Source organism: Helianthus annuus, chromosome 4 (assembly GCF_002127325.2).
Source record: "Helianthus annuus cultivar XRQ/B chromosome 4, HanXRQr2.0-SUNRISE, whole genome shotgun sequence".
Taxonomy (NCBI): Eukaryota; Viridiplantae; Streptophyta; class Magnoliopsida; order Asterales; family Asteraceae; genus Helianthus; species Helianthus annuus.
The window spans coordinates 26,967,326-26,987,685 of NC_035436.2; the positions used below are offsets into that span (position 1 = coordinate 26,967,326).

At 37.9% G+C, this 20,360-nt stretch overlaps 1 protein-coding gene across 1 annotated transcript; it reads right to left on the minus strand.

Moving 5' to 3' along the window:
- Nucleotides 1–616: 616 nt before the first annotated feature.
- Nucleotides 617–19,918, minus strand: LOC118491376 (cytochrome P450 Tp4149-like). Its single transcript, XM_035989123.1, has 2 exons — nt 18,968–19,918; nt 617–1,358 (listed from the first exon to the last, which is right to left on the minus strand). Exons 1-2 carry the CDS (start codon nt 19,874–19,876, stop codon nt 750–752), a joined length of 1,518 nt encoding a protein of 505 aa, XP_035845016.1. The 5' UTR covers nt 19,877–19,918; the 3' UTR covers nt 617–749.
- Nucleotides 19,919–20,360: the final 442 nt, after the last annotated feature.

Sequence of the window (20,360 nt, forward strand, 5' to 3'; positions counted from 1 at the left end):
GATGAATGTGTGTTCGTATGGTTGATGGTGGTGGTTATGGTGGCGGGTGGTGGTTATGGTGACGTTGTGGTTGCAGGTGGTGGTTTGGTAGGGCCCACAAAGGGTTTTTTAATTATTTTTTATTTTGGTTGGGTTGAATTAATGGTAAATGATTAACTAAATTTCTCTTAATTTTAGTGTTTTAATTTGTATTTTTAATAGTAAGGGTGTTTTTGTAATATTACATAGACTTAGTTGGAAAAACTAATAGCCATGCATTCGGGCGACTAACCAAGCAACAACTAAGCAAATCACAAGGAGCAAGAATGTAATTTCAAAACGTTGAGGATCACTAAAATTGAAATATGGATCGATCACATAGTCTATGCGGACATTTTTCTCATTAATTTTGATTTAGTTACCTATACATATATGTAGGTACGTACCAACGTATGTGTTAATTTTGGTTTCATGTTAACTTAAAATTTGATAAGAAATTAAAACAGGGTTTACATATGTTTAGGTCTTGTGTAATATGAAAGTACCTACACGTGTATGATTTTGGATTTAAGTTGACATAACTGTGAGAAAAACGAAATATATGATTCGTGTAGTAATATTTGACTTCTGCGTGGTTGCAATGGCAAATGAAAGTCCAATATATATGATCGTACGTTTTATTATAGAGTCGATAACATAAAACACAAGTTCAAATAGTAAGCGAAACCACTAGAACCGAGGAGTGAAAGTTTAAATAGTAAGGGAAACCATTAGAACCGAGGAGTCACCCTAACCAAGAGAGAAGACTTCCTGTGCATTAAAATACCAAATGCTTCACTCATGTCCAAATCCTCGTTTTTTATTCCACTAGGTAACCCTATATCAAACTTGTAAATGATATTTGCTAATGCAAGCTCCAAAACAGGTACACTGAATTGCATACCCGGGCATGATCTTCGGCCAGCACCGAATGGAAGCCATCCAAACTGCAACGATTGATAATTAATAGAGTTGTCCAAGAACCTCTCAGGCTGGAACTCATTTGCTTCCTCCCAGATGGAATGATCTCTTCCGATTGCCCAAGCATTGACAATCACTTGTGTACCAGCTGCAATGTCATAGCCCATTAGTTTTACATCTTGCACTGATTCTCGAGGAGCAAGAAGTGGGGCCGGAGGATGCAATCGTAAAGACTCTTTTAAGACAGCTTTAAGATAAGGCATTTTTTCCAAATCGTCCTCAGAAATCGCTGATCTTCCTTGTGCTATTTCCGTTACTTCTTGTTGGAGCTTTTTCATAACTCTTGGGTTTCTTATTAGCTCACTCATTGACCACTCTAGACTTGAATATATAGTATCAGTTCCAGCTACGAATGCCTCCTACAAGGAACAAATATTCTTTAATGGTTTAATATATGCTGATATATACTACAAGAAACCAACTAGAAGGTTCAAGAATATTACAAGTCATGTTTCTTTAGGTGGGGGTGGGGTGGGGGGGGGGGGCGGGGGGTAGAGGTGGGTATTTATGTTTTTGGGTGGTGATGTAGTGGGTTTATTTTGGTTGTATTCACATTGCTTCGTGACAAGGGTTGTTCTCATATGAACCTTACCCTGTATATATAATATATAAGGGATAATCATCAAAAAACTAGTTTAAATGAGAAGAAAAAGGCTAATTAAAAAAACCTAAAAAACATACAATTTTTTTTTTTTAGTTTTTTTAATTAAAAATTGTATTGCACATGTCCTAAAATACGAAAAAGCCTAAACCACCTAACCAACCCCCAAAAACCCAAATCTACCCTCCCACCAAAAGTTTAATTAAAAAAACTAGTTTAAATGAGAAAAAAAAGTAATTAAAAAAAACCTAAAAAACATACCAATTTTCTTTGAATTTTTTTATTAAAATTCGCTTTATTTAGTATATAAAAAAGATTTTTTTTTTCAAAAAAGTTGTATTGCACAGGTCCAATAATACGGAAAAGTCTAAACCACCTAACCCACCCCCAAAAACCTAAATTTATCCACTCACCAAAAGTCTAACCCCCCCGCGCCCACACATACACACACCCAAAAAGCCTATCTTAATTCTAAGCCTCTAAAAACCTAACCCTAAAAGTAGGGTTGTAAACGAACCGAACGTTCAGCGAACAGTTCGTGAACCGTTCGGCGGGAAGTTCGTTTATGTCCGTTCGTTTAATAAACGAACGAACATGAACAAGAAATTTCGTTCGACTAGTTAAATGAACGAACATGAACAGAGGTCTTGTTCGTTCGATTGTGTTCGTGAACGTTCGGTAACGTGTTCGTGAACGTGTTCAGGAACATTCGTTCATTTGCGTTTGTTTATGTTTATGTTCATATGTTTGTGTTTTAATTGAATATTTTTGAACTTTCATATATTTTATCTATTATTTTTATATTATTAAACTTTTATTTATTTTATTACCCTAACAATTAAACGAGGAAACCCACTTTCAACTTCTTTATGCACCATTTCCCTTTCATTTCTCATTATTTACATCGGCGAATACGATCGACCTCTGTTCCACAATAAGGGATTCAAGTTCCAATGCTACTCTCTGAGCCATCTACCTTTATCCTTCATCGCGTTTGCCAAATTTATTTGTGTTCGTGAACCGTTCACGAATACTCTCATTTCCTTTGTAGGTCCCTATTTCGCGGAGGATTATGAACCTAAACCTTGTTATACAAACCTACTAGCGAGTGCGGAATCCAAGCTAGCAAGCAAACCGAGTTAGTAGCAAGTAGAGACACAAACACACAAGTTCACCGATTAACACAACTTGTATTAATGCAATGAGGGTTCGGTTACAAGCTCAATGTTTACAGAAGTGTTCTATAAACTCTCAAAGTGTGTGTGTGAGTTTTGAACAGAATGCTCTCAAAGAATGCTCTCACTTTCTGTCTTTGTGTCTGTCTGCCGAAACTCAACACATGCATGGGTATATATACCCAGCTCAGCAGGTCTTGGTCGAAGGATCCGAAAGATGGTCCGAAGGATCATCTTTCGGATACAATGCTTTCGAAGGATTAGCAATGACCTCGAAGGATCATCCTTCGAGGACCATCAGTCGAAGCATATCTTTCGAGGTGATCGAAGGATCTACATTATCCTTCGATCACTCATCCTTCGAGCCAGACAACTTTCAACAAGTCAACTGTTGTCCAAGTCAAACCGGAGGATGGTTGACTAGGTCAACTTACAACACCAAACAGGACATCGTTACATAAAGACCGAATACAGACAAAGTACAGACACAAGTGCACCAACAAACTCCCCCTTGGCTGTAGCTTTGTCTTTATCCTCTATGGTTGTAGACTCGTCTTGAACTTCGACGGTCTTTGGTCTTCGAGTTATCAAACTCTGATGTCCTTTCACGTCTTCAAAGTCGGAGGATCTTCAAAGTCTTCACGTCTTGAAAGCAGAGAGTGTATCAACAAACTACCCGTATCATGTAGGGAGTGTGTTGACAAACTCCCCCTTAACATAAGCTCCCCCTTGAGTTATGCTCGTGAAAAGACTTTATCTTTATGAAGTGAGATCCTTGTGGTGTTGATGATGGCCAGCGGCAACTCGATCATCTTCATCTTTTGAGCGCCTTCTCGTGGTGTCTTCGTTCCAGAGCTTGTCATCGACTATGTTCTCCCAGCCTTTAGAATCTGCACATGCAAGAAATCTAAACGCATAATGAGAACAACTGCTTGGAATATAGTTAACATAAACAAATGACACACGAATGACCATGTCACAAACAAACACCGTCCGACAGTTTGAAAGTTTAATAAATTTGTCAATTTCAGATTTAACTTTCAAAACTTGCAAATTTCGACCGTTTATGAAGATTTAGTCAGTTCGGTTTTCAGTTCAGGTTTCAGGTAACGAAGACTCGAGCTCCAACATCGTACGATCGAAAATAAAGCAGAAATAAAATCTTTTTGGCTTTTATAAAGTTTATATTAAAACAAGCCTAAAATCTTTTTGGTATTTTTGAAATTAAAAGACAACAAGTTAAAATCCTTTGAGTGTTATCAACCGACATCACCGCTAATGTCGTGCTGATATGCACCAAACGACGAAACTGTTTAAAAGAAATAATAAGAGCTAAGCAGTAAATAAATAAATATATACAAACATTCTTTTTGCGAGTTTCGAGGGTAAGAGAATCATATCAGTGTACGGTCATGCCAAAACACTCTTGTTGTTCAGTTAGTTAACATTAAGATAAGCATCCTATAACAATTATCGGTATTGTTGTCCACTTAAGCTCAACTTATCAGATGTAATCATGTTTAGAGGATACGTTAAGGTATGATTTATACTTACCGACCGGTGTTCATCCACATCACGACACATTCCCGTATCAAGGTATGCACGAGAGTTCATCTTACCGGTGAGTATACCGATTATCATCTGTTTGACCGTATAAATTGTGAGATACTCACTTATTTTGATTTGAAAACAAGCCCTATGTGATATAATCACTTATTGATGAGGAACTTGATTTTCATATGCATGAGGGCACAGGTGCAAGTCCGTGAACAGGTCAGTACTTCCGTACAGCAGAGAGACGAACTTGACACCCGGATAAATGTGATATTTTATCACTTATTTGATTTGGACATGTGATTGTTTATCACTTATTGAGGTCGAATGCAGTATGCAATATGTACACGTATGTATAGTATCATGGAAGATCTAGACTTGCGTCCCCGTTATTTTTCGGTAAAAGATACAACCATGATACCCAGATGATAAGCAGCATAAAGACCGAATATCTCAGAACCTCGGCAATCTATCAAACGAAATTTCGGTACTAAGACCATATGCCAATGAATGGTTCCCACCTGGTCTTCAGTTGATTAAGATTTATATCACCCTGCACACTTTAAAATGATTGTGAGCCTACCGATACATCTTATATAGAGCTGCTTATCGTTTTTCATTTAAGGTTTAAAGAGGTTTGGATAGACCACTGATGTACTATCATTTTCTCTTTTGCTCTCCAGGAAACTCATTTTTGTTTTTCTATTGTTTTTGTGTTTTTGAAATTTTTCGATGTTTTTGGATTTTCAGATTTTTGGATATACTCCCCCTAAAATCAACAAACTAAGATAAATTTAAAACACAAAGGTATTTACAAAAATGATTTTCCGATGCTGGTTTTACTCTTGCTTGACCTTAATGCCGTTTACCAATAATAAAAAGTCAAATCTTGATTTGTCAAATGCTTTGGTAAATAAGTCGGCACGTTGGTCATCGGTGTGGACCTTAACAACATCGATTAGCCTTTTCTCAAAGCAATCACGTATGAAGTGATATTTGATTTCGATGTGTTTGGTCTTTGAATGCTGCACAGGATTTCTAGTGATATCTAAAGCAGCAGAATTATCAACGTAAATAGGAGTAGTTAGGAATTCAAAACCGTAGTCCCGCATCTGTTGTTGAATCCAAAGAACTTGGGAGCAACAACTTGAGGCAGCAATGTATTCAGCTTCGCATGTTGATGTAGCTACACACGTCTGCTTCTTGCATTGCCAGGTAACTAGGCGATTTCCTAAAAACTGACATCCAGCCGTTGTGGACTTGCCGTCGATCTTGCATCCGCCAAAATCAGAATCACTGAAAGCTACCAATTCAAAGTTATTATCCCTAGGGTACCACAGACCGGTGTCAGGGTACGCCTTCAAATAACGAAAAATCCTTTTAACAGCAGCAAGATGTGAGGCCTTCGGATTAACTTGATATCTGGCAAGCAGGCACGTCGGGTACATTATGTCTGGCCTTGATGCTGTGAGGTACATGAGAGATCCAATCATAGCGCGATAGATTGAAGGGCTAACAGCTTCTCCCTTCAAGTCTGGAGTAATTCCGTGATTAGTTGGCAATGGGGTACCAATGGGCGTTGCATCAGACATCTGGAATCGGCTCAAGATGTCACCAACATATTTAGTCTGATGGATGAATATCCCAGACTCCGTTTGTTGCACTTGTAGACCCAAGAAGAAAGTCATTTCCCCCATAGCACTCATCTCGAATTTATCCTGCATAATGCGCTCGAATTCCCTACACAAGACATCATTAGTAGAACCAAAAATAATATCATCGACGTATACCTGTACCAGGAGAAGATCTCCATTTTGTTCCTTGATGAAAAGAGTACAGTCGATAAGACCCCGTCGAAAACCGTTCTCCAGCAGATAGTGTGATAAGGTTGCATACCAAGCTCGTGGTGCTTGATGAAGACCATAAAGAGCTTTGTTGAGCAACCAAACCCGATCGGGATGGATAGGATCTTCAAAACCTGGAGGCTGTTCGACGTACACCTCTTCTTCAACCACACCGTGTAAAAATGCACTTTTCACGTCCATCTGATAGACCTTGAATCCTTTGAAAGACGCATAGGCTAGAAAGATTCGAATTGCTTCGAGACGTGCCACTGGTGCATAGACTTCGTTGTAGTCGATCCCTTCAATCTGACGAAAACCCTGAACGACTAAACGTGCTTTGTTTCGGATAACAACTCCGCGGTCATCCTTTTTGCATTTGAAAACCCAACGGGTACCAATCTTCTTGTATCCAGCAGGTTTCTCTACTAGCTTCCAGACACCCAGCTTCTGGAATTGTTGCAGTTCTTCCTGCATTGCCTCAACCCAAGCATTATCTTTCAAGGCTTCTTTCCACGTTCTTGGTTCTTCTTGTGAGACATAACACGCGAAGGACCAGTCGTTTTGTTGCCCGGATTCTCGAATGGCTGCATACAAGCCTGCATTGTTGTTGTTTCGCAACATGTTTCTTGTTTGTACGCCACTTTGCACATTTCCAATGATGTTTTGTTGAGGATGGGTATTGTGAATCCTTGTTTCTGGATTATCTGGAACTGGAACATTTATACCCAGGTTGTTAAGATTAAGATCAACAACCAATTCAAGACCCGGAATTGACGAAGAGGATGATGCAGTAGTCTCAGCTGTTCTATGTATATCAACTGGAGGAGTACCCTCTGAAGTACCATGAACTGCTGTTGTAGGAGCTTCTTGATCTGCATCTAGAAATTCATCATCCTCTGAAGATTCGTTCAATTCGTTTGCATCATGAAAATCCTCATTGTTGAGAGTATTGTTGTTCACCGAAGAAGATGGTTCTTGATTCACAAGAATTGGACGAACCACCGGTGAAACTGTTGCATTGTCACTCTCGAAAAACATCCTAGCCGCAGCATTTTCTTCAACGGCTTCAACATTGATCGAATTGAAAAAGTCATCGTACTCAAACATCCAAGGTTGACCCGGATTTTTGACTGGCAAGGTGTGCCTTTGTACTCTGACTTCAGACCATTCCTCGACCCTTTTAGTCTCTAGATTCCAGACTCGTAAGTTAGGGGTGGCATACCCAAGAAAGTATCCATCAATTGCTCTTGCCCCAAACTTTCCATTAGGATCGATGATTGTGCATGGAGCTCCAAACGGTTCTAGATAAGACAAATCTGGTTTCCGTTTTTGAAGAAGCTCAAAGCAGGTCTTGTTGTGTCTTTTGACTGTAAGGACTCTGTTCAATGTGTAACATGCAGAGGCCACAGCTTCAGTCCAGAATGGAATAGGTAGCTGCGACTCTACCAACATTGTCCTAGCAGTCTCGATCAATGTGCGATTTTTACGTTCAGCGACACCATTTTGTTGAGGAGTATAAGCTGCACTAAACTCATGAAGAATACCCTTTGAAGTGCAGAACTCCGCCATGGAATGATTCTTAAATTCAGTACCATTGTCGCTACGTATCCGCCTAACCTTTAACTTATACAAATTCTCAATCTGAATGATCAAGTTTTTGATAATGCCAAAGGTTTCACTCTTGTGTGCCATGAACGCAACCCAAGAAAATCTTGAATAGTCATCAGTAACCACAAGGCAGTATTGATCACCCCGAATACTCTTGTGCTTGACAGGACCGAACAAATCCATGTGCAAACGTTCAAGAGGAACTGCCACTGTGTTGATCTTCTTTGTAGGGTGCTTCTTCTTTGTTTGCTTTCCTTTCTGGCACGAAACACAGATGTCTTGAAGATGGAAATTTTTGAGGGGAACACCATTCACCAATTCATTTGAAACCAAATGATTCATTTTTCGTAAGTGAATGTGACCCATTCGTCTGTGCCAAGAGATAGTGTCTTTTTCTGTGGCTTTAGAAACGAAACAAGTTGCTTGTGCAGACGTAGTAATAGCCTGGCTCATGTCAAGGACGTACAAATCATTTATCCTTGGAGCCGACAAGAGAATCCATTCTTTTGGAATTTTGAAGCCGGGTTTCAGCACATAACATCCATTAGCATCAAAGTGTACTGAAAATTTCTTGTCACAAATTTGAGAAACACTAAGAAGATTGTGATCAAGTTGTTGCACAAAATTGATCTTGTCAAAGCTGACAATCCCGTTAGATATCATTCCTTCTCCCGTTATATATCCACCTTTATCTCCAGCAAAAGCAACATAACCTCCTCTAATAGATTTAACGTCGTAGAGAAGCTTCATGTCGCCCGTCATGTGCCTGGATGCCCCACTATCAACAATCCAATGACTACTGATAGTTCCTCCTGAAGCACCCTGCACATGAACTCAAATGAATTAGTTGGAGATGGGGACCCAAGCCATTGTGGTCTTGGGTCTTCCATTTTCATCAATGACAATCACTTCTTGTCTTTGATGGTTGGTGAATTGTGATGGTCCCCCTGATTCAACAACCGTTTTTGGTTTCCAAGTCTGTTTGATTTCACCAGTGTTTTTCTTTAAAATTTTAACTTCTTGATGATTTGAAGTTTTAGAATTTTCTGGTTTTACAACAACAGATTGTTTTTGAACCACATCGGTTTTAATTGCTTTTTCCACCTTTTTGACCTGTTGCCGCTTCTGTTTCTTTTCCCTTTCTTTTACAAGGCGGGGATCTTGTTTTGTGGAAACAGTTGGCTTACGGTCAGTTTTGCCACGGGGATCATCAACCTTTCCTTTCTGCTTATGAAGATATGGGCAGTTTCTAATAATGTGCCCAATGGTTCCACACTCAAAACATGTTCTTCGTTCTACAAACCCCGAAGAATCATGTGATCGTCTAGCCGATGATGTTGAACTTTGTGAACCCGAGGTACTAGGTTTTGAACTGCTTGGTTCATTTCTTTTCTCGACAAAAGCTTTCTTGACAAAATCTAAGTTAGATTGATTTTCAAACTTTTCAATTTTGTCTGTTCCCATCGATTTCACAAAGTTAACATTCTTCTTCTTCTTTTGATTCGGCTTCTTTTGCACTGGAGCCGGTGATTTACCTTTGGGTTTGGTGTGATTTTGCTGTGTTGGCACTGTTGGCAATTTCTTGTTGCCAAATTGCTTTCGAACTTCAGCCTTTGGGATTGGAGGACACTGTGTGACTGTAACTTTAGGTCCTGCCTTTCCCAAGAACTTACTCGTCGAATTCTCAAAGACTTTGCAGATTAAGGATTGATTAACATTCTTAATGGGAAAATCTTTGTCTGAGTAAATTTTATCATCACCAACTAGAGTGTACAGCAAATTCACACTCTCCGACTCCTTTTCAGACGAGGACTCAGTTGCAACAGTCTTAGCGGGTTTGACAGGGGGATCACATAGAATGTGATTCTCAAGAGGTATGTCCTCATTTTTGACTACCGCATCAGACTTTGCTGGGACAGTATCATCAGATTCATCATCAGACGAATCAGCATCCTCAATCACAATTGGAGGATCTTGATTCTGTTCAGCACTCACAAATGTATCTGCTGACACATCTGAATCTGAGGATACTTCCTTTTGGTATCCGAGTCCTGCAGCAAATTCCTTAACATCTAGAGGCACAGAAGGTTCAAAGAAAACCCTGTCCTCTTCATCAGGCATGGCGTCATAATTATGTCTCACTGGTGGTGGACACTTCTTGTACCCTATGCATGTGACATCTCTCTTTTCCTTCTGAACGTCAATGATGTGATCTAACACATAGCTAGAACTCAAATAACTGTCTAGCTTGAGTTGGATCGCATCACTTTCGGTTTTCACACAAGCCATCTCTTTTTGCATACTCTCAAGGCGAGATATATACAAATTAATATCAGTTTGTTTTCTTGAAACCATTTTAGTCAGTTCAGTTTTATCCTTCTTTAATGTTTCAATTACTGACTTAAATTCTTTTTCATGGTTTTCATAAAACATGTTGGCTTCTGTGCATTTAGAGAGATCCACAGTCAACTTCTGATTGTGGACGAATGTCACATCATATTTCTCTTGCAAAGCCTCATGCTTGCTTTGCAAGTCACTTAAATTCTCATTCACAGTAGTATGTTTGTCTTGCAAGTCAAACAAACAAGCTTGTAAAGCATCATGTTTGCCTTGCAACTCAGACATACTTTTCTCCATTTCAGCACATCTAGCATGCAGCCTAGCACATTCATCACAATTAACAGCAGTGGGTTCATCGACACATACCTGACTTGATGAACCGTCGACATTAGCCATAAAGGCTGAATGGAGAGAAGACGAAGTATAAGCAGCTTGATCCACCAGAATAGATCTCCTTTGAGTTTCTGCTGCAGCTTCCTCCAAGAGTTCATCAATATCTGCATCGATTGCTGCATTCGATGTCTCACCCACATAATCATCACCAGAATTGGATGATTCTTCATCAGCACTCCTGCTATAACCAGAAGAGTCTTCATCTTCAGACGATTCACCACCACTGGCAGAAGATTCTCTACCACTGGTGTGAACCAACTCTTCCACAATTTTAGCAAAACATGCTGTTTCATCAGGAGCATCAGCACCCAACTGGATTGACCAGTCACAACCTTCATCCACCTGAACTGCTAGCGCTCGGTTGGTTTGGTTATTTGCAGGCACCAATGAACGCTCAGTGTTTCTGTTCTGATTCTGCTGGTTGCCTCGGTTTCTGAAGGGATTTTGATTCCCGTGCTGTGCTGGCTTTGTACATTCCCTTTTAAAGTGGCCCCGTTCACCACAGTTGAAGCATTTAACAGCCTGCTTATCGAACCCATACTTGGTGTCTCGCTTACTTTCCAAGCTGGTTCTGCCAGTACTTTCCATCCACTCCTTTGCTCTTCTCACAGCACTCGCAAAGGCCCACTTGATGTCCATCAAGTCCATCTCTTCCTTATCAATCTGCCTGTAATCTTCTTGTGTCAGATTAATGTTTCCAATCTGACCTTCTATCAATCCACAGTACGCGCTCACTACAGTGTTAAGCAGCTCCATGTGTTCCTTAGCTACTTCTACACTGATTTTAGAAAAACTTGAAGTGTCAAGCTGTACTGGATTTGACTTTGATTGTTGACCTGCAGCAGATGATGTTCCTCCATAACATGCATATTGTGGTTGTTGAGCAGGAGGAGGAGGAGGTGGTTGTATTGGATTTCCATACAGATCTGTGGTTGGTGGCGGCTTGACAGGAACTTGCACTGGATTGCCATACATATCCGTGCTTGTGACAAACGCAGTTTGAAGTGGAGCATGTGAACCGGCTTTTGCAGATGAAGTAGTGGAGGTGCCATAATACATCTCAGGATTCTGTGGCACTGCAACTCTCTTTGCCTTCAACGTTTCTTCCTGGTCCTTGTTCTCCAGAAGCTGCACGAAATCGTTGATATTTGTAGTTTTCAACGTTCCGTTGTACTTCAAGATCTCCAGGAAGTTATTCCATTGAGGAGGCAATGCATCAGCAAACTTCTTTACCACCTCTGTTGGAGTCGTTGTGACCTCAAAGTTGGTCAGCTCAGTAAGTAGGTGATAGAAACGGCTTGTCATATCTCCCAAGGACTCCTTATCCATACATGTGAAGCCATCGAATTCTTTCTTCAGTAGATCTCGTCGTAGTTGACGTGTGGCTTCATTACCCACTCCTCTTGTCTTCAATGCATCCCACAGCTTCTTCGTAGTCTTGAAACTGACGAACTGATGATAAATATCCTTGCTCAGTGCTTGAGTAAGAATAGCGTATGCTTTCTTTTCTAAGTCATACGTCTTCTTTTGATCTTCAGGAAGATCGGCAAATGTAGCTGTCGAAGAAGCAGCAACCTCGATAGTTTGATCGAATTCCGTAGTGAACCGCAACCACAACTCTGTATTTTGACCAAGAATATATGTATGGAAACGATCAACCCATCCCGGATATTCATTAAGATGCATCAACTTTGGAGGCCTGTTCAAACTGCCGGTTTCACTTTCACTTAGTAGAAGACTTTGAATACTCGGAGTTTGATTTGAAACAAACGCCCATTGACCAGCTTGAGTGGCATTTGTTTGTGAGGATGTAGATACCGGAGATTCGGCCCATGATGGAGATTGACTGGTATTCATGTATTTTCCACTGTCTGGAGCCGGACTTCCCCACCAACTCGGATTCATGATAGATAGGCAAAATAAATGCTAAGTAAGAATGATCCGAAAGATAACACAACCGAAAGATCCTGGTCGAAAGATCTGAAATCACAGAAACTTGTTAACAACAAACTGACCACAATCGAAAGATATAATCTTGTTCGAAGGATCAACAGTATTCGAAAGATTACTGTTGACTCTCGAACAATGATTTCGAAAGATTCAAGAGCTCGAAGGATTCTCCTTTGAAAGATCCTTATCTTTCGAGCTAAATCCTTATCTTTCGGACACTTGTCTTTCGATTAGATTCCTTTCTCGAAGAATATGACTCAGACTACGAAGGATGGGTCGAAGGATATTAATCTTTCGAGCCCTCCTTAGTCGAAAGATATCGAAGGACGATCTTTCGATGTCGAAAGATATCTTTCGAGAGCTCTGACACAATCTGATCTGATGTGAAAGGTTGGTGAAAAGGTGACAGGTTGGTAAGGTCAACTTTCGGCAAAAGGTATGGTCAGACGTACTTTCCCACCAACTTTAAAAAGATTGCCCAAAAAGGAAAACCTTATCTTCACACTAGTCACCGGAAACCTTGATCGGAACTTGACCGGAAATACCAAGTTACTTAAAAAAACAATTTTTCAAGTTACCCAACCCAACCTTGAACACTCCCGAAGGTTTAGACACGTCTTTACTCAAAGAAAAAGCAAGAAACCAAGTAAAAACAGGTGCAAAACCTAGTGTTTCAACACACCAAAACTTGTAAAAACCCGGTTTTAAACAAGGTTAAGAGCCTTAGCTCTGATACCACTTGTAGGTCCCTATTTCGCGGAGGATTATGAACCTAAACCTTGTTATACAAACCTACTAGCGAGTGCGGAATCCAAGCTAGCAAGCAAACCGAGTTAGTAGCAAGTAGAGACACAAACACACAAGTTCACCGATTAACACAACTTGTATTAATGCAATGAGGGTTCGGTTACAAGCTCAATGTTTACAGAAGTGTTCTATAAACTCTCAAAGTGTGTGTGTGAGTTTTGAACAGAATGCTCTCAAAGAATGCTCTCACTTTCTGTCTTTGTGTCTGTCTGCCGAAACTCAACACATGCATGGGTATATATACCCAGCTCAGCAGGTCTTGGTCGAAGGATCCGAAAGATGGTCCGAAGGATCATCTTTCGGATACAATGCTTTCGAAGGATTAGCAATGACCTCGAAGGATCATCCTTCGAGGACCATCAGTCGAAGCATATCTTTCGAGGTGATCGAAGGATCTACATTATCCTTCGATCACTCATCCTTCGAGCCAGACAACTTTCAACAAGTCAACTGTTGTCCAAGTCAAACCGGAGGATGGTTGACTAGGTCAACTTACAACACCAAACAGGACATCGTTACATAAAGACCGAATACAGACAAAGTACAGACACAAGTGCACCAACATCCTTAATGAACGAACACAAACATAAAATCTTGTTCGATAAGTGTTCATGAACCGTTCGTGAACACATTTATTTCCTTAACGAACGAACACGAACAGGGCGTTGTTCGTGTTCGTTCGATTCGTTTAGAGCCCTACCTAAAAGTTAAAGTAAACTCAAAAGCTAACTTAAGCATATAATGCACATGTGAAGTAAAAGTTTTTTTTTTTTTTTTGAAAAAAAAAGTTTTTTTATACATAAAATGTAGAGAATTTTTATAAAAAATTGCCATGTTTTTTAAGCTTTTTAGTTAGTTTTTAGTTTTCTCAATTATATTTAGTTTTCTCATGATTCCCTCCATATATATATATATATATATATAGGGGAAAGATAAATCGAAAACCCATGTGAGTTGAGAAAACCCAAATAAACCCTATGTAACATTTCTATTTTTTTCTAAAAAAAATAGGGAATGTAATATAAATGTACACGGGCCTATTTATGAAAAAAAATGTAAAAAACGCTTACTAGTTTTTTTTTTTTAAAAAATGTTGAAAATTTGTATGTTACATTTTTTTGGGCATAGATAGTAACCTGAAATTTGTAACATTTAAAAAAAAAAAACTACTCGGTGGTTTTTTGTGTTTCTTTTTTAAAAATGTTCAAATATATGTATATTACATTTCCTATTTTTTTTAAAAATGTTTCTTGAGTTTACATGGGTTTTTACAAAGGTTTTCTGAGTTTTCTCAACTCAAGTGGGTTTTCGATTTATCCTTCCCCTATATATATATATATATATATATATATATATTTATATATATGAAAAGTTTATTAACATATGAAAATATATACGAGTTGCGAGAATATAGAGAACTCGGCCTTACAAAAAGTTTTTAAATTTTTTTTTACCAAAAATATTTAAAAATAAACTTTTCAAAAAAAAATTCACATATGGTAAAAAAGTGATGTGATGCTTCTGTAATCACCTTTTTACAGCTACTGTAAGGGAACGAGAAAACACTTCGACATTTTTTATTTTTTATCAACAGTTTTTCTAAACATTTTAATTTCGGGGTGTGAAAAAAAATGGGAGCAAAACTCGCATAGAAGGTCGAGTTCTCTAAGTTCTCAGAACTTAGAGATAACATATATATATATGTATATATATATATATATATATATATATATGACAAAGATCCGTTAGGAACCACCCTTTATTGCGAGAACCGCGAGAACCAGTGTGAACACAAACAGTAATACCTAAAAATATCTAAAAAACACCCAAAAAAAATTTTTTTTATTTTTTTACTATTTTTATATAAAAATCGCTACTTTTAGTATCCAAAAAAAAAATTTTTTTTTTTTAATTTTTTTTTTAAAAAAAAAATTTTGTTTTTTTTGGCTACTAAAAGTAGCGATTTGAACATAAAAAATAGTAAAAAAAATAAAAAAAAAAATTTAGATTTTTTTTTGATTTTTTTTTTTGATTTTTTTAGATTTTTTAGGTTTTTTGGGGGGTTTAGTTTTTAGCATTTTAGCTTGGGGGGGGTGGGGGGGTTTAGGTTTTTGGGGGGTGGGGGAGGGGGGTTTAGGTTTTGGGGGGGGGGTGGGGTGGGGGGGGGTTTAGGTTTTTTGAGGGTTTTAGTTTTTAGCATTTAGCTTGGGGGGGGGGGGGGTTAGGTTTTTGGGGGGGGGGGGTTAGGTTTTTTTTTTGGGGGGGGGGGTGGGGGGTTTAGGTTTTTGGGGGGTGGGGGTTAGGTTTTTTAGGGTTTTTTTAGGTTTTTTTAGCTATTTTAGCTTGTGTTCAAATTGGTTCTCGCGGTTCTCGCAATAAAGGTGGTTCTCGCATGAATCTTACCCTATATATATATATATATATATATATATATATATATATATATATATATATATATATAGGGAAAGAATCATGAGAAAACTACATATAAATGAGAAAACTAGAAAACTAACTAAAAAACCTAAAAAACATACCAAAATTTTTTTTACAATTTTTTTATCAAAAAATCGCTAGTTTTTATATCTAAAAAAATTTTCAAAAAAAAAAAAATTTGTTGTACTGCATATGTGCATTATATGTATACTACACATGTGAACTATATACCTAATAATGCACATGTGCAATACAACAAATTTTTTTGTTTTAATTTTTTGTTTTAAATTTTTTTCTATGCATAAAAACCTCCGATTTTTTTATAAAATTAAAAAAAAAATTGGTATGTTTTTAGGCTTTTTTAGTTAGTTTTTTGGTTTTCTCATTTAAACTAGTTTTCTCATGATTTATCCCATGTATATATATATATATATATATATATATATATATATATATATATATACACGTATATGGGAAGATTCTATATAAAAAACTAAATATTGTGAGAACACGCTAAACAAAATGAATAGCTCATTTTTTCAATCCTAACAACCTAAAAGGTTAATAAAAATGTTACAAAGATAATATTTATTGTTTCCCACATCAAAATTCAATACAAATTTTCAGTTTTTATACAACCTACACGTATGTAGGTTATGTGCACCTTAAATTATCTTGATATATCTACGCCATGTGTAGGTAAGATATATGATTTTTTATGTATATATAATACACATATCAATGTAAGAAACAAACAATTTATACATTATTGAACCTTGCATCCCTAAATTTAGTAATTTAAAGTTTTTTTTATCGCAATAATTAGTGTTCTATAGTGATGCTCATCTTATCTTATGTATATGTAAAAGATACTTGAACCCAAGTAAATTGTGCCTGGTAAAAGATGTAACTATATATCGAATTAGTCAATATATATTATTTTTTAAAAGTAAATGTGGATGAGTTTTAAAAGAAGAAACCCAATACATAATTTCTTTTATCAGAGTGTACTGTTTGTTTGGTGCTCATTTAGGGTGGCAATAGGATGGCCAATTAAATTCTTCATAATTCTTCATTATGAAGAATTCATAATTTTTCAAATATATGTTATGTAATCTAAGTTGGAAGCAACATCGAAACGTGGCATCAACAATTTGTCATCTACTCATAACTCATCCAGATCATTGTTTGAATATAATCCCTTTTATTTTACTTATCTTTTTTGTTATGTGACACTCGACTTAAACTTGCGACCAAAAAAGTTTAATATTTAAAGATAGACAATTGATCCTTTAAAAAAATTTATGGGTTCGATAGTGCGTTTGGAGATTGGCTTTGTTGGAACCTGTTAGTGTAGGGTCATGAATGAGATTAATTAATACTTAGGAGTACCAGTACTTTCCACGTGAATGTTTTAATAATTAATGAAATCTTCGTTGCCATTCCAAAGGTACAATAATTTGTAGCTATTTATCAGCCACCACCAAGGGCTATATACGTGTTGCCACATCCTGTAGCGAGGACTTCTGGAGTCCATAGCGACCCCATAGGTTATTTTTCTTATAGTCTTTGTAGCGCAGTAAAAATTGGTGTAGATTTATGAGTACGTTAAGAAACGCATTGAGTTATGTGATCTAAAGAAGACAAACCATCTTTGCAAATTTTAAGTTCATTACTCAGTTCTTGACATTATCTCCAACAACTTGTATGAATTAAAAGTAAGGTTTTTATAAACTCTTTTTCAAAAGTTACGAGACATATATAATTACGAATTTGTGGTTATTTGCAAAAGAGTAAATTACAAAGTTCGTCCTTTATTTATGACATATATTACAAAGTATGTCCTTTATCTTTAATAAGCTCAGAAAACAGACTCAATGTTTGCAAACCCTTACATGTTACGTCCTTTAGTCCTAACACAGCTAGTTTTTAAGGTTAAATTTGACTAAGTCAACCCCACATAAGGGTATTTTGGTCAGTTTATCCAAAATGTTAAAATAAATCATTATAAAAAACAATAAATAAAACAATTTTAAAATTATATATTATATATATACACAGACAAAACACATATATATATAAACACCTTCTTCTCTCTCTGACTACCCTACCACAACCACCACCCACCACCCACCTACTGGTCTTCTTCTCCGGTGAAACACTACCACCCAACTCCGGCGACCAAGAACTCCCACACTCACCCCTCCTCTCTCTCTTTCTCTCTCGGATCGGAACCCTAGCCGCCGTCTTCGCAGACCAAATAAAGGGGCAGGTGGTGTGTGGCTGTGGTGGCAGATGTGAGAGAGAGGGAGACGACGGCAGCGGCGAGCACGGCGGCGGTGGTGCGACGGTAAACAAAGGCCCCTGTTCTTGTTCATCTCAGATTCTTTTGGATCCGATGTCTCCGATGTCACCGGAGTCCGGTCGGACCAGGTAGCCGAGAAGGGGGTGTTTGCAGGTGGGAGTTGTCGGAGGAGGAGGGGTTTAGATGAGGGTGTGTAGCCAGAGAAATCAGCACCGCCGGCAGCCGAAGAAAAACCGGCTCCCGCCAGTCAGTCGTCGGCTGGCTGTAATCGAGACGGAGAGGAGATCGAAGCTGTATGGTCTGCATATGTGTTTTGAATGTATGAATCTAAGGGGTAATTATGCGCCTTTTACAGTTTCGATTGCATTTTTTATTTGATGATGATTATTAATTATGTTGTTTTGTTTGCAATCTGCACTCTGTTTTCATTTGAATGTATGAATCTCCAGCCAGTCAGTCGTCGGCTGCTTGATTTTCTGTCCGTTGGTGGGGGGTTTTGCAGAAGTGGAGGTGCGGTGGTGGAGGTTCGGTGGTGATGATGGAAGTACGGTGGTTGATGGTGGTGGAGGTGCGGTGGTGATAGTGCAGGTGTGGTGGCAGGTGGGTGGTGGTGTTGGTGGTTGCAGGTGTGATGTGATGGCAAGTGGGTGTTGGTGGATGGTGTTGGTGTTTTTATATATTTTTTATAAATTAATAAAATCACCAAAATACCCTTATGTGGGATACCCTTGGTCTGATTTAACCATGAAAAATAACAGAGTTAGGGCGAAAGGACATAATGTGTAAGGGTTTGCAAACATCGAGTATGTTTTCTGAGCTTATTAAAGATAAAGGACATACTTTGTAATAAATGACATACATAAAGGACACGAACTTTGTAATTTACTCTTTGCAAAAAATAGTACCGATATCATCATTAATAAAAGAATAATATAGACGGATGTTGTAGAAATCATACCAAGATGAGAGCTTTAAGGGAAACTCTGTGAAGGGTAAAGTCATTTGTTTTATCTTCTTGGAGATCTAGTAAAATGTCAACGAAGTCTTCTCCTGCTTCTTCACTTTCTGCATCCTCGCTTCTTTTCTTGTTTAAATGTTCTTTAATAACTGCTTCAAGAAACTCATCAAATTCTTTTGCTATTTTTTCTGCTCTTCCTTTAGTACCAATGACTTGATCTACCCATGATAACCATGGAATGTAACTTCCAACATCAAAGACTGTAAGCATATATATAAGCGTTTTAACTAAATCTATCTGCTTTGATCCATCAAATTTCCTTCCTAGGGCAACCCTACAAATTATATTATTTGTTAGTGTAACAAATATCGACCCCATATCAATCGTAGTTCCGCAACTTTCACCAAGCACCCGAATCATATGATCTATCTCGCTTTCTCTCACTTTTTGGTATGACTTAACTCGTGTATTACTTAAAAGCTTGTGTACCATAACACTCTTCATCTGCCTCCAATATTCTCCATGTGGAGAAAATAATACGCCCTTACAACCATAGAGTAGTATGTTGGGCATAGTTAAGCTAGGTCGAGTACAGAAGGAGAGATCATGGGTTTTCATGATCTCTTGTGCTGCTTCCGCAGAGGATACTATAAGTGTGGGGACGCTGCCAAGGTGAAAGAGCATTACGGGACCGTATTTTTGGGACAATATTTGAAGGTTGCGATTAGGGCTTAAGCCTAGTTGGTGGAAGTTTCCAATTATAGGAAGTTTTGGTGGAGATGGTGGAGTGTTTTTCCTATTCTTGGAATAAAATAAAATCCACTTAACACAAATAAAAATCACAAAAATGGTGCCTATGGATGGAAACAAAGAGAGGAGAAGAGTGTGTAAGGATGAAAAAGGTTCCATGGTTTTACTAGCTAGATTTGCTCTGCATATATGATTAATGTTTCATGGAGAGATCTGTGTATATATATTATATATAGCGGTGGATCTCAATAGATTATAATTATATATAATCTTATACGCGAATGTCAACACGAGTACACGACGCAGATCTTGCTTCATCTCACTTCCTACACGTTTCTACTATTAATAAATATAATATCCTTTTTTCTCCAGTTATTTGTCCAATTCTTAAGAACACAGAAAGACACACCAATACATACATGCATCTCCCAATTTTTTTTTTTTTATCAATAGACAATAATATTAAGGTTTCTATTTTTATACTTTTAGCTTCCGCTGTCAACTTAAATTTGCTTTCGAACATTTGCAATTATTATCACTATTCATGTATGTTGAATGTGGTAGTTAATTAATATTTACCAGTTATTTTGGAATGGTTCAACATGATTAGTGGTTTGATCCTGATTTGTCACGCGCCTCGTGG